This window comes from Sturnira hondurensis, unplaced genomic scaffold (genome assembly GCF_014824575.4).
Source record: "Sturnira hondurensis isolate 20B ecotype Veracruz unplaced genomic scaffold, ASM1482457v3 Scaffold0004525, whole genome shotgun sequence".
Classification (NCBI taxonomy): domain Eukaryota; kingdom Metazoa; phylum Chordata; class Mammalia; order Chiroptera; family Phyllostomidae; genus Sturnira; species Sturnira hondurensis.
In genome coordinates, this window is record NW_028077156.1 from 254706 (window position 1) to 270311 (window position 15606).

The window sequence follows — 15606 nt, forward strand, 5'->3', positions numbered from 1 at the left end:
CCAGTTATCTATCCCACATTTTTAAACTTTGAAAAGAAGTTTATTTTTATTACATCAGCAAGTGAGGCCAGCTCTTATTTTCCTCATAGATAACATTCAAGTAATTCAAGTGAGTAAACCTCACAAATACAGCTAGTTAGTGTCAGCATTTTAAATAAGTACAGTTATAAAAGTAACCCTTTTATATTGGAAGTGTTGGGAAAATATATTTAAAGGTTTTGTCTCTGGTTTCTGATATTTTTTGATTAGGAGGAAAAATCTTGTCATAGGGATGTCCTAGAAGAAATGAGTTGGCAAATTTTAATTTTTTTCCTTACCTGTTCATGTAGGAAGCAATGAAGCTACAACAAGATATGAGGAAAAAAAGGCAAGAAGTGTTAGAAAAACAAATAGAATGCCAGAAGGTAAGACAAGGAGCTTAGTTATTTCCATGTTGGTATTGATATATAGAATGGATTTCACAAAGATATCCCTAATGGTAAGAATTTTAAGGGTTATTTGTTATAAACTTTACTGAGCATAGTTTTACTTTCTGTTTGTTTTATAGATGCTTATATCCAAGCTAGAAAAAAATAAAAATATGAAACCAGAAGAGAGAGCAAATATAATGAAAACTTTGAAGGAGCTTGGTGAAAAGATCTCACAGCTGAAAGATGAGTTAAAAACATCTTCTGCAGTCTCCACACAATCTAAAGTGAAGACCAAAACAGAGGTATCTGTTTGCATTTTATTCAACATAGGGCTATTGAACATCTGTTACATGCTTGGCACTTTGAAAGTACAGTGGAACCCTGTACTAGATGGCTAATAGTCTCATGGGGAGCCAATTATAATAACAAGCTTTAAAAATATTTCTGTGGATGCTGTGTGCTCTCTTTGAAAGAGGTTATAATACCCTATTTGAATAAAGATGTGTTTTTTTTATTGAAATTTTTGCTTCTCGGTTCTGAAGAATGAAACCACTAGAGTGATAGTGGGCAAACAAGTTACTTCCTATTTCAGCAGTTTTTTGTAATTCTGTAATACTGTTGTAATAAAAATCACTTTATTAATAAAAAATATTTGCTTTAATATGGGTAAAAATGTGGCGTTCTATTGGAATGAATAACCTAAGGTTCTGTATCCATTTAAGTTTAATTGTATTAATTTCCATTTGTTTTCTTATTATAGTTGAATATTTGTTTTACATAGTGGTTCCTTTATACCATAGCTCTGTAGTTGGATTTTAGATTAATTTTAAGTGCTTTGAGAACTGATAATAAATTTGTCAGATATATAGAACACAATTTATTTTAATTTTGTTTATTTATTTTTAGAGAGAGGAAGGGAGGAAGAAAGGGAGAGAAACATCAATGTGTGGTTGTCTCTCATGCGGCCCCCACTGAGGGACTTGGCCTGCAACCCAGGCATGTGCCCTGACTGGGAATTGAACTGGCAACCCTTTGGTTTGCACCCGGTGCTCAATCCACTGAGCTACACAAACCAGGCCAGAACACAATTTTTTATGTACAATATTATATTACTTTTGAAATTGTGGTTCTTTATTAGTATAGGAATGTAAAGTGTTTTGTTAAGATTTCTTTTTAAAAACATAATAAAAAAGTTTAATTGAAAATTTTCACAATTATAGAAAGAACATGTGCACATTTCAAAAATTAAAGGGAATATATATGGTAGGAAAATAATCTCTTACACTCATGTACTTGAAGATTATCTGTCTCTCACCAAAAAGAAAAAGTGGCAATAGTTACAGAGTTCATAACAGTTAAGTAACTGTTATGTTTGTACTATTATTGACTTTTTACTATATATTTATTTTCCCCCCCATTGTGTTTTATTTATGATGTTTTATTATGTGAAAATTATTCTCAGCTTCCTCATCTTAGATGACTGTTTTCAAGGTCTGAGTTTTTGGCCATCTTCAGCAGTAATACTGCTTATTGTTTTTACTGAGACCCATATACTGTCTATGTGTTGTCATTATTATGTCTGTAAAGCTACTTTCTCTAACACTCTCATGTTTAGTCATCTTCTTGCTCTCATTTTCCCAAAAGAGATATATGTCACTCTGTGAGTATAATATTTTGAATAAGATCTTGTACCTAATCTAAAAAATACACTGAATTTTTTCAAAGGCTCAGAAAGAACTATTAGATACTGAATTGGACCTTCACAAGAGGCTGTCCTCCGGAGAAGACACAACAGAATTACGGAAAAAACTCAGTCAGTTACAGGTTGAGGTGAGACCTAAGAGAAGTTACCGACCACTACATTTAACATCTCAAAAAGTAGCTTTCTCTTTTTCTGTTTTTTAAGATTTAGTCTAAAAGAGTATATTCTATCTTTGGTTGTTGTTATTCAGGCTGCACGATTAGGTATCTTACCAGTGGGTCGAGGAAAGACCATGTCCTCCCAAGGTCGAGGAAGAGGCCGGGGTCGTGGAGGAAGAGGAAGGGGCTCACTAAATCACATGGTGGTGGACCACAGGCCCAAAACATTGTCAGTTGGGGGACTCATTGAAGAGGAAAAAGAAGACTTACTTCAGCATTTCTCAGTAAGTTTTTTAAGTAGCAAATACAAACTCTAAAACCACTTTATTCAGCATTTCTTGGCTGCATTCTGTATAAATGTCAAATGTTTTATAGATTAGAAAAGTAAAAACATGGGTATTAGCAAAAATTTTTAAAATAAATTTGAAGGTCATGTTCTGGAATTCCATAATACTCCTCATAAGTGCATTTGTAGTGACAAGTTGTTCCAAAGCTGTCTTTGATTTTGTTTTAGGGTTATTACTTAGTTTACCAGGCTTTCATAGTTAATAAGTGAAAATAATCTGAGATGAGAGGCAAAAATTCAAAGGAGGAATTTATTAGGATAAGAGACATGTTTAGTTATGCTCTGTATGTATGTACAACCATTTACTTAAACAAACATGCAGAGATTTGATACAGGTATATATCTGTTATTTGCACATAATATATTCTCTTTTCAACCATTTATTCATTCAGTAAATATTTATTGAGTTTTTTTGTGGTAGATAGAGCATTGCATACACGACTTCATTTAGTCTTAAATAACCATATAAAGTACATGTGAGATCCCAAGTGTACAGGTGGGAAAGCTAAAGCTTGAATGTAAATTAACCAAGATCTAACAGATGATAGAACCAAGGCACAATTGGCTATTAACATCAGGATCCCTCTTCCTAAGACAACTTTTTAAAGAGTTTATTTCTTTTTAGAGAGAGCTGATGGGAGGGAGAACAACATGGACATGAGAATAAAAACATTGATCGGTTTCCTATCATGTGCACCCCAGCTCAGGGGCTGAACTCGCAACCCAGACATTTGATTTGACCAGGAATTGAACCAGAAACCCATTGCTGGGATGACACCCAAAATACTGAGCTATACTGGTCATGGCTCAGACAACATTTTAAAGAGAAAGCATTTTCAACCTTATTACTGTATTTTGCCATGTAGAAGGCACTCCTGTACATAATGTGCACCCACATTTTAGCACTATTTTCCTGTATAATTGTGCATCCTTATTTTTCCCTCAAAAGTTTGGGCAAAAGGAATGTATTATGTAGATGGCAAAACATGGTAAGTGTTAAAGTTTCTTACTAGTGTGGTGCCCATTAATCTTGTTTCACCCTGACTATTGGAGAATAGTGGGTTAGAAAGTGTCCAGATTTTAGAACCTTTGGGGTGTGGCTAGTTGACTGTTCGGTCACTTCTTTTCACTAGTTTGCCTCTTGTTTTCCTTTTTGTAAAGTGGAGACTAGCTTTAAGTGACTTCTTTGAAAGTAATAGATGGAGCACTATGCATTGGTAGGGTATTCTGTAGAAGCTGAGTGAATGTTACCATATTCTTTTGGACCATAAGATACACCAAGTTTTTTATTATTGATTATGCCATTACAGTTGTCCTAGTTCCCCCCTTCATTCCCCTCCACCATGCACACCCCTCCCCCAACATTCCCCCCTTTCATTTATGTCCCTGTGTCACAAGTTCTTTAGATTCTGTATTTCCCACACTACTCTTGCCCCCCCCCAACCCATCTATTTTCTACCTACCATCTATGCTACTTATTCTCTTTACCTTCTCCCCCCTTGTCCTCCTCCTACTCCCCTGTTGCTAACCCTCCATGTGATCTCCATTTCTATGGTTCCTCTCCTGATCTAGCCGTCTTCTTAGTTTGCTTTTGTTTTAGGTGTGGTTGTCAATAAGTGTGAGCTTGCTGTCCTTTCACTGTTCATATTTTTAATCTTCTTTTTCTTAGATAAGTCCCTTTAACATTTCATATAATAAGGGCTTGGTGATGATGAACTCCTTGAATTTGATCTTATCTGAAAAGCACTTTATCTGTCCTTCCATTCTAAATGAAAGCTTTGCTGGATAGAGCAATCTGGATGTAGGTCTTTGGATTTCATGACTTGGAATACTTCTCTCCAGCCCCTTCAGGAGGTCTCTTTTGAGATAGCAGCCAACAGTCTGGAGGGAACTCCTTTGTAGGTGACTGTCCCCTTATCTCTTATCTCTTGTTGCTTCTAGGATTCTCTCCTTCATTCTAATCTTGGCTAATGTAATTAGGATGTGCCTTGGTGTGTTCCTCCTTGGGTCCACCTTCTTTGGGACTCTCTGAGCTTCCTGGATTTCCTGGAAGTCTATTTCCTTTGCCAGATTGGGGAAGTTCTCCTTTATTATTTGTTCGAATAAGTTTTCCACTTGTTGTTCTTCCTTTTCCCCTTCTGGTACCCTTATAATTCGGATGTTGGAACATTTAAAGATGTCCTGGAGGTTCCTAAGTCTCTCCTCATTTTTTTGAATTCTTGTTTCTTTATTCTTTTCTGTTTGGTCATTTTTTTCTTCCTTTTGGTCCACTCCCTCGATTTGAGTCCCAGTTTCCTTTCCCTCACGATTGGTTTCCTGTGCAATTTTCTTCATTTCAATTAGTTTAGCCTTCATTTGTTCCTCCAATTTGTGACTAAAATCAACCAGTTCTCTGAGCATCCTGATCACCAGTATTTTGAACTGTGCATCTGATAGGTTGGCTATCTCTTGGTCGCTTAGAGTTATTGGCTCTGGGGCTTTGAGTTCTTCTTGAACCATAATGTTTTGGTCTGTTCGCGCCTATTAAGTATGAGGGGCAGGGCCCTCGGTGTTCACCAGGGTGGGTCAACCCAGTCACTGGGTTGTGATGTTGTATGTGGGGGCAGGGTCTAAGAGGGGCAATGGTGGTCCCCTGTGCTGCTTCCTGCCACCGGGGCCTGCACAGTCTGTCTCACTGCTCGCTCCTTCACCTGGTTTATCTGCACACAAATGTGTGACTGCAGTCAGCCAGCCGCCTTGGGCCCTCACTTGGTCTGCCTGTTGCAACCCCATGCCTGGGATCTGCCAACTGCCACCTGTGTGCCTGGGTTGGTCTGGCTGAGTTCTCCTGTGCAACCCTGCTCCGCCAGCAGCTGGCTCTGCCCCTCTTACTAGTCTGAATGGTTTGTTATTGTCTGACTTCCGTACAGTTCAATTTACTGTGTTTTGTTACTAAAACTTTGTTGTCTTTAAACTTGGTTGTGCAAGGAGGCATAGTGTTTCCACCTATGCCTTCATCTTGGCTGGAAGTCCACCTAGGTTTTAGAGGAAGAAAACGGGGAAAAATTTTGCCCAAAAAATGTGGTAAAATATTTAATAACATAAATAACATAATATTTCACCAATGTAGATGCAAACAGAACTCAACAGCAGCATTAACAGCCATTATTTCTCCCAAATTGGGGGTGGGGAGGGGGTGCGTCTTATAGTCCAAAAAACAGTGTTGTGTGGGGTTTATTTTTATTTTCAATGAATTAATTAATTTAATTTTGTCTTGAGTGTATGAAATTAAAACCTCCATGCCAAATAAGTTAGACTCAGTGCCAGCCCTGGTGAGGTGATACTGGGTGTTGTAAAGCATAATTTTTATAAATTTGTCTCTGCAGAAAGTTCTAGTTATAAAACCTAGGCAATCATACGAGGCTGCATGCTTTGTCCTGAGGGTCATTGGAGATTGTACGTAAATGTTTTTAACCTAGGAGTCATGTTCATATGGATCTCTTTCCTTCTCTTAAGTACAATAATTTCAGAGCATCTAATGATAATCAGTTTTTACATGCATGCATTTAATAAATCTGAAATACAACACTTGGTTTCTGGAAGGGGACATGGCTAGGCATTTGGGGAAGGAGCAAAGCCAAGGCAATGAGGTAACTTCAAGAAGGAGATGCTGCCATTGTTTTTGATGGTGTTTTGTGTTAGTTTGTTTTTTGTTTTGATAAAGTTTTATTAGACTTTCTTTAGTACTAGAAACACATTTAGTAACAGATACTTGGGCAGTATAGTATGCCTTTTTTGAAAGATACAGAAATGCATATGCCTAGGTGTTAGTGTAAATAGATGTAGCAAGGGTAACTATTTGAGATCTTTCACATTCCACAAAGGCTAAGGTAAAATGTGTTTTCAATATTTTTTTACTATCAGTAATAATTGTAAAATAATCATGAAAGATCCCTATCTGTATGAAAGACAGTGGGTGGATTTTGGAGAAGTTATTGTGAAGAATGAGGACCTAATTCTGGAGTCCTTCAGTTTACTTTGTATCCAGCAATCCATTTCTAAGAACTTAACACAAGGGAGTTTTAGACTTGTATGCAAATAGTATTGGTAAATATACTCAGTGTAGCATGCTTTATATGTAGTGGAAAATGAAGATAATCTAAATGCTGACGAGTACGTTGTTGGTATTAAAATATTTTTAAAGAATAGTGACGTGAAAAAATTCTTGGGATTAACTTTTTGGTTAGAATAAAGGTGGCATATCCCCTGGCCAGTGTGAGTCAGCTGGTTGGGCGTCATCCCGTGAACTGGAAAGTCATAGTTCCATTTCCAGTCGGGGCACATGCTTAGATTGCATGTTCAGAAGCTGTGCAGGCCATGTGCGAAAGGCAACCAATTGATGATTCTCTCTCATCAATGTTTCTCTCCCTCTCTCCCTTCCTTCTGCTGTTGCTAGGGGGAAAAATTGGGAACAAGATTAAAACATAAACAAAAAAAATGACTCTGGCTGGTGTGGCTCAGTGGATTGAGCACAGGCCTGTGAACCAAACAACCAGGGTTCGATTCCCAGTCAGGGCACATGCCTGGGTTGCAGGCCAGTTCCCAGCAGGGGATGCATGAGAGGCAACCATACATTGATATTTCTCTCCCTCTCTCCTTTCCTTCCCCTCTAAAGATAAATAAATAAAATCTTTAAAAAAAATGAAAGTACATTGAAATTGTTAGTTCTGGGTGGCAGATTTCAAGTTAGTTTTAAGTATTTTTCCTTCTTAGCACTTCTTTATTTTCCCAGCTTTCCAACTAAACATATATTACTTTTTAAATTAGACATTTTAAACTTACATTTACTTTTAGGTGAAGCGTCAGTGTTTTTATGGTGTGTGTGTGTGTGTGTGTATATATATATATATATATATATATATATATATATATATAAAGATTTTATTTATCTTTATAAGGGAAGGGAAGGAGAGAGGGAGAGAAATATCAATGTATGGTTGCCTCTTGTGCGTCCCCTTGCCGGGAACTGGCCTGCAACCCAGGCATGTGCCTGGGAATCAAACCATGATCGTGTGGTTCACAGGCCCAAGATCAATCCACTGAGCTATACCAGCCAGGGCTTTTTATGGTATATTTTAAAACCAAATTTGAGGATATGTGTTAATCTTAGGCTTTTAGGCCCCAGGTATCTATATAAAAGCATATGTAAAATAAAAGTGCACACAAATTTAAAATACATAAACATTTAATATGTAATGCAAGCTGTATATAGCAAAATAAAATGTATATAATAATAGATAAATATTTTAATATTTCAGGTTAGCCCACTTTTTAAAAATCCTCACCTCAGGATATATTTATTGATTTTAGACAGAGAAGAAGAAGGGTAGGGAGAGAGAGAGAAGCATCAATTTGAGAGGGAAACATCAATTGGTTGCCTCCTGCCCCCACCCTAAACAGGAATCAAACTTGCAATCTAGCAATGTGCCCTGACCAGGGATAGAACCGTCAACCTTTTGGTGTGTAGGATGATGCTCCAACCAACTGAGCCGCTGAGCTAGGGCAGCAGATTTTTTCTATAAAGGATCAGATTGCCCCCACCTCTCCCTTTTCCCGCCTTTTTTTAAATGTAAGAGCTCTTCTTAGCTCGCAGCCATTGAAAAAAAAGGTGCCAGGCTACATTTGGCCTGGAGGCTATAGTTTGCAGATCCCTGATATATATTATTGTGTTACTTTATGTGTTAAATATTTCAATTTAAAAAATATGAAATAGTCCTGGCTGGTGTGGCTCAGTGGATTGAGTGCAGGCTGGGAACCAAAGGGTCACTGGTTCAATTTCCAGTCAGGGCACATGCCTCAGTTGTGGGCCAGGTCCCCAGTGGGGGCCACGTGAGAGGCAATCACACGTTGATGTTTCTTTTTCTCTTTCCCTGCCCCTCTCTCTAAAAATGAATGAATGAATGAATGAAATAAGAATATATAATACATAAATAGAATTTTATGTATTCATACATTAAAATCAGTGAGTCTAAAAATAACTTTATGAAAGTATTTTTATTTATGTATCTTTCATTTGACAGAGTCTGAGGATATTAAAGATCTTTTTGAAGAATTTCCTTTAAATATTTTAATAATTAAAATAATTAGGTCAGAAGCTGAACATTTTAAGTGATAAAGCCTTGCTTACGGGCACAGACAGGACAAGGGCTAAGGTGCATTTCTTTACCCCCATTTAAAGAGTTTCATCTAACTTCAACAGCTGAAGTTGTTTATACTAGATACTCGGAAAACTTAACCTGTACTTTGGCATTTTTCAAGCAATATGCATCAATTTAACTGTTAAAACTTTTGAACTGTGGTAGTGTGATTTAGTGTTATACTTAGTGATACAGAGTGAAACTTGATTTGTTTTCCTTTTGGTTATGAAGGTAATACATGCTTCTTAAGATGCATTTGACTAGAAGTAACAGATGACCTGCAAAATACGGATGTTTGTTTGTTTGTTTCAAGAAGTCCAGATGTATTATAGAGTTTCAGGATTGATTAATTCTCAGAAACTCAGCCACACAGATTCTTTTCACATTTTTCCTCTGCTTTCCTAAGATGTTGCCTTTTGTTCTTAGGCCTTTTTCTTCATGGTGTAAGGATGGCTGCAGTGATAGCAAACATCATGGCATTTAATAAGAATATTCAAGGGCAGATAAGGAACAGTACCTTTCTTATGACATTTTTAAAAAGAGTGAGATAAACCTTTCCAGAATGTATTTCTTTCCCCTTTCTCCCCACAAAACAACAACTCTCCTGTGAACTACTGATATTTATTTCCTACCGATGGCTGGTTAGGGTGTTTCTCTTTCTCTCTCTCTCTCTCTCTCTGTTTTTTTTTAAACTGTTATGAACAATGTTACATGTGTCTTACTGGACTTGGCATTTCTGATCAGTTGTTATGTGGGACAGACCTCCACATTGCAAGACCTTTAACTCCTTGTCTCCCACCTATTAAATGCCAGTGAGTGATGTTGAGTTGGTGTGACAAACAAAAATTTCCCACTGGGTAACGTTACTTTTCCCAGCTGAGAACCGTTCCTTAAGGTTAGTTTGTAGGAGTCAGGTGACTGGAGCAAAATGCATGCATATTTAAACTTTTGGTACAACTTGCCAAATAACTTCCAAGAATGTTTTACAAAATTATTCTTACAGTGACATTGGATGACAGTGTCTGTTTGTTCATACCCTCAACAGCACTTGGATTTTGTTTTTTCATTTGTCAGTCGTGTGATTCCTGAGTAGTGCTTGACACAGGTTTGACATCAGTTAGTGATCTGGGAAAATGACTAGCTAGGGGAGTTTCTCTCAGGGTAACTTTTAGCTCTAAGGTTCCAAGTACTTCTAAATTATTGCATGTAACTTTTTATTGATGGTACATAATTGATTTGCTCATGTTTATACAGATGTTCATATATTAACACTTTATTTGAATTACTCTATTTTGGGGGACAGGACACATATACAAAGTATAAAAGAAATAACTGTACAGTGGAAAATTATTCTCTTCTACCTCCAATCACTCAGTTTCAGTTCCCACAGGCAGTTATTGTTACCCATTTCTCACATGTTTTCTCAAAGATATTCTCTCCATATGTGTATTATTTGATCTCTTACACAATTGGTGCCATGTTATACAGTTTTTTGTATTTGCACTTTTCACATAATATATAGATTAATAGAGATTATTCTGTACTAGTACATATGGTTGCTTTTGCTTTTTAAAAAATATATTTTGATTATGCTATTACAGTTGTCCCATTTCTCCCCCTTCATTCCCCTCTACCCTGCACACCCCTCCCCCATCATTCCCCCTCTTTAGTTTATGTCCGTGTGTTACAAGTTCTTTAGATTCTCTGTTTCCAATACAACTCTTGCCCTACCCCCTGTCTATTTTCTACCTACCATCTATGCTACTTATTCTCTGTACCTTTTCCCCTCTTCTCCTCCTCCCACTCCCCTGTTGTTAACCCTCCCTGTGATCTCCATTTCTATGGTTCCGCTTCTGATCTAGCTGCCTGCTTAGTTTGCTTTTGTTTTAGGTGTGGTTGTCAATAAGTGTGAGCTTGCTGTCCTTTCACTGTTCATATTTTTCATCTTCTTTTTCTTAGATAAGTCCCTTTAACATTTCATATAATAGGGGCCTTGATGATGATGAACTCCTTGAACTTGACCTTATCTGAGAAGCACTTTATCTGCCCTTCCATTCTAAATGAAAGCTTTGCTGGATAGAGCAATCTTGGATGGAGGTCCTTGCCTTTCATGACTTGGAATACTTCTTTCCAGCCCCTTCTTGCCTGTAAGGTCTCTTTTGAGAAATCAGCTGACATTCTGATGGGCAATCCTTTGTAGGTGACTTGTCCCCTTATCTCTTGCTGCTTCTAGGATTCTCTCCTTCATTTTAATCTTGGCTAATGTAATGATGATGTGCCTTGGTGTGTTCCTCCTTGGATCCAACTTCTTTGGGACTCTCTGAGCTTCCTGGATTTCCGGAAAGTCTGTTTCCTTTGCCAGATTGGGGAAGTTCTCCTCTATTTGTTCAAATAAGTTTTCCACTTGTTCTCCCTCTTCTCCTTCTGGTACCCCTATAATTCAGATGTTGGAATGTTTAAAGATGTCCTGAAGGTTCCTAAGCCTCTCCTCATTTTTTTTTGAATTCTTGTTTCTTCATTCTTTTCTGTTTGATTGTTTCTTCCTTCTGGTCCACTGGATTGGTTTGAGTTCCAGTTTTCTTTCCATCACTGTTGGTTCCCTGTGCATTTTGCTTCATTTCACTTAGTGTAGCCTTCATTTTTTCATCTACTTTGCGACCAAAGTCAACCAGTTCTGTGAGCATCTTGATCACCAATGTTTTGAACTGTGCATCTGATAAGTTGGCTATCTTTTGGTCACTTAGAAGTATTGGCTCTGGGGCTTTGATTTGGTCTTCCGTTTGAGCCATAGCCATAATTTTTTGGTGTGGTCGTGCCTGTTACGTATGAGGTGTAGGTGGAGTCTTAGGTGTTCACCAGGGCAGGTCAACCTAGTCACTGGGTTATGATGCTGTATGTGAGGGTGGGGTCAGAGAGGGAACAATGGCACTTGCTTCACTCTCGTATTTCAATCCCTTCTCTTCCCACAAGCAAATTGGGCCCTTTTGGTGCTGATTCCCTGGTGAGTGGGCTTATGTACGTTCTAGTACCCGGTGGGTCTCTCCAACAAACTCTTCTATGAGGCTGGGAGTCTCTCCCTGCACCTCAGCCCCCACAAGTGTTTTCAATCAGTGCTTTTAGGCTTTATTTCCCAGCACTGGGTTGAGCAGTCTGTCTCGCTCCTCCTTTGCCTGTTTTATCTGCATGCGAATGTATGACTGCAGTCAACCAACAGCCTTGCACACCTCACTGGGTCTGCTCATTTCCTCCATGTACCAGGGGTCTGCTTGCCCAGAGCCTCCTGTGCCCAGGGTCTGCCAATCACTGCTTTTTCTTGCTGTGACCCTTCTCTGTCGGCCACTGACTCCACCCCTCTCACTGGTCTGGATCAATATTTGCCGGGCTTCCGTACAGTTAAATTTTTTTTCAGATCTGGTTGTTTTTTTGTTTCTAAATTGTTGTTGTCCTTAATTTTGGTCGTGTGAGGAAACACAGTGTGTCTATGCCTCTATCTTAGCTGGAAGTACCTAAGATTATATTTTTGAGATTCATTCCTGTTGTTACATGTACTGCTAGTTTGCCATTTTTGTTGCATAATTTTTAGTTGTATAAATATACAACTTATTTTCTCTTTTTCCTATTGATAGGTATTTAGATTATTTATTTAATTTTGGGGGTGACATTGGTTCATAAAATTATGTAGGTTTCAGGTGTACAATTCTATAATCATCTGCATATTGTATTATGTATTCACCACCCCAAGTCAAGCCTCCTTCCATCACCATTTATCCTCCCTTTACTATCTTAAACCTCTTCCCACTTCCCTATCCCTCAGGTAATCACCACACTGCTATTTGTATCTGTTAGTGTTTTTATGTTTTTGTTTTTAGTTTTGGGCATTTTTTCTTCACGTTTTTACCTAGCTGCCCAACCCCACCTTCCCTCTGACAGTTGTCAGTCTGTTATCTGTCTGTGAGTCTATCTCTATTTTGTTAGTTTATTTTGTTCATTAGATTCCATATAGAAGTGAAATCATATAGTTTTTGTCTTTCTCTGACTGACATTCCCACCAACAGTGCATGAGGTTTCCCTTTTCCTTACATCCTGGCCAACACTTGTTTGTTGATATATTGATGGTAGCCATTCTGATAGGTGTGAGATGATACCTCAGTGTGGTTTTAATGTGCATTGCTCTGATGATTCGTGACATTGCATTTCTTTTCATATGTCTTTTGGCCATATGTATGTCCTCTTTAGGGAAGTTTTCATACAGGACCTTTGCCCATTTTTTAATTGGATTGTTTGGTTTTTTTGGTGTTGAGTTAATATGTCTCATACATTTCGAGTATTAACCTCTCACTAGAGCTGTCTTTGGCAAATATGTTCTTATTCAGTGCGTTGTCTTTTTCATTTTCTTGAGGGTTTCCTTTGCTTTGCAAAATTTTTTTAGTTTGATATAGTCTCATTTGTTTATTTTTACTTCTTTTCCCCTGTCCAAGGAGAAAAAATAGTGCTATGAGAAATGTTCAAGATTTTAGCACCTATCTTTTCTGTTAGAATTTTTATGTTTTTAAATTTAACAATTAAGTCTTTAATTCATTCTGAGTGTGTTTTTGTGTACAGTGAACTAGTTCCTTTATTTTTTGCATGTATCTGTCCAATTTCCCCAGATCCATTTATTGAATAAACTGTATAATAATTTCATTATATGTTCTTGTCTTCTCTTTTTTAACTTTATGTATTTATTTTATAGAGAGAGAAGAGAGGGAGAGAAACAACAGTTGGTTGCCTCTCGCACACACCCCTCCCTGGGACTGAACCCACAACCCAGGCATGTGCCCTAACTGGAGAATTAAAATGACAGCCCTTCACTTTGCGGGATGTTGCCCAATCAACTGAGCCACACCAGCCAGGGCTATTCTTGCCTTCTTTATCAAGTATTAATTGATCATAAAAGCATGGGTTTAGTTCTGGGCTCTCTGTTTTATTCCATTAATCTACATTTCTGTTTTTATGTTAGCACCATGCTGTTTTGATTACTGTGGCCTTGCAGTATAGTTTGATAATAAGTAGCATGATTCTTCCAAAGTTGTTGTTCTTTTTCAAGATTAATGTGGCTATTCTGGGTCTTTTCTGGTTCGATATAAATTTTTGGAATATTTGTTCTGTGAAATACATCATTGGTATCTTGGTAAGAATTGTGCTGGATCTGTAGATTGCTCTGAGTATAGTGTGGATTTTTAATGATGTTAATTCTTCCTATCCATGAACACGGTATATTCTTTCACTTATTTGTATCTTCTTCAGTTTCTTTCCTTGTTATGTAATTAATTACGGGTCTTTTGCATCATTGGTTAAGTTTATTCCTGTCATCTTTTTTTGGCACAATTGTAAATGGGATTGTTTTCTTAGTTTATCTGATAGTTCATTATTGGTATATAAAAATGCACTGATTCCTGCATATTTTGTATCTTATTACTATAGTAAATTCACTTATCAGTTCTAATAATTTTTTGGTGGAATCTTCAGGCTTCTCTACATACAGTATCATGTTTTCTGCAAGTAATGACAATTTTACTTTTTCCTTTTCAGTTTGGCTTCCTTTTATTACTTTCTGTCTGATCACTATGGCTAGGACATCCAGTACTATGTTGAATAAAAGTGGTGAAAGTGGACATCCCTGTCATGCTTCTGATCTTAAGGGAGATGCTTTTTAGTTTTTGCTCATTGAGTATGATGTTAACTTTGGGTTTGTCATATATAACCTTCATTACATTGAGGTATGTTCCCTCCATTCCCACTTTGCTGAGAATTTTTATCATAAATGGATATTGGATTTTATCAGAGGCTTTTTCTGTATGTAGTCATAAGATCTTGTAATTTTTATTCATCATTTTTATGTGATATATCACATTTACTGATTTGTAGATATTGTCCCAACCTTGCATCCCTGGAAATAATCCCACTTGATCATGCCGCATGATTTTTTTAATGTTTTGCTGGATCTGGTTCACTAATACTTTGTTGAGGATGTTAGCATGTATGTTCATCAGGGATGTAATTTTTTTTGTAATGTCTTTATCTGGTTTTGGAATTAGGATAATGCTGGCATATAAAATAAATAGACTCCCTGACTTTGGGAGTCTTTTCTCTTGAATATTTTGGAATAGTTTGAGGACAGGTTTTAGTTCTTTGAATGTTTGGTTAAACTCACCTGTGACGCCATCTGGTCCAGGACTTTTGCTTGTTGGGAGCTTTATGATCACTGCTTCGATTTCGGTAGTTGTAATCTGTCTCTTCCGTTGTTCTGGTTTTTTCCTGATTTGGTTTTATAAGATTGTATGTTTCTAGCAATTTATCTGTTTCCTTCACATTGTCTAATTTGTTGGCATGTAATTGTTTTTACTCTTACAATCCTTTGAGTTTCTGTGGTGTCAGTTCTCTTTCATTTCTGATTTTATTTATTTGGGTCCCCTTTTTTTCTTAATGATTCTTCATTTCAGATATTACGTTCTTCATTTCTTGTTTTAGTTTCCTTATGTGTCCCATGTCTTTTTTTCATACTGTTGTTGCTCTCGCTAAGTTCCTTGAGCATTCTTACAACCATTTCTTTGAACTCTGTATTTGATAAATTGCTTACCTCTAGAAAATATAGCTCTTTTTCTGGTGATTTCTCATGTTCTTTCAGTTGGGGAATTTTTCTTTGTCTCCCTATTTTGGCTGCCTCTTTGTTTGTTTCTATATATTAGTTACATCTGCTATAACTTCTGGTCTTGGTAGGGTGGCCTTATGTAGTGGGTATCCTGGGGGACCCAATGGCACAGTCTCCTTGGTC

The 15606-nt window shown here is 37.3% G+C and overlaps 1 protein-coding gene across 2 annotated transcripts in view; it reads left to right on the forward strand.

The window, feature by feature from the left end:
• Window positions 1-15606, forward strand: part of RBM27 (RNA binding motif protein 27) — an 82203-nt gene that overhangs the window by 54765 nt on the left and 11832 nt on the right. For both annotated transcript variants that reach the window (XM_037045919.1, XM_037045920.1), the window contains exons 16-19: window positions 330-404; window positions 548-712; window positions 2136-2240; window positions 2363-2554. In XM_037045919.1, the coding sequence (XP_036901814.1) occupies window positions 330-404; window positions 548-712; window positions 2136-2240; window positions 2363-2554 (537 nt within the window). The remainder of the gene's footprint in view (window positions 1-329; window positions 405-547; window positions 713-2135; window positions 2241-2362; window positions 2555-15606) is intronic.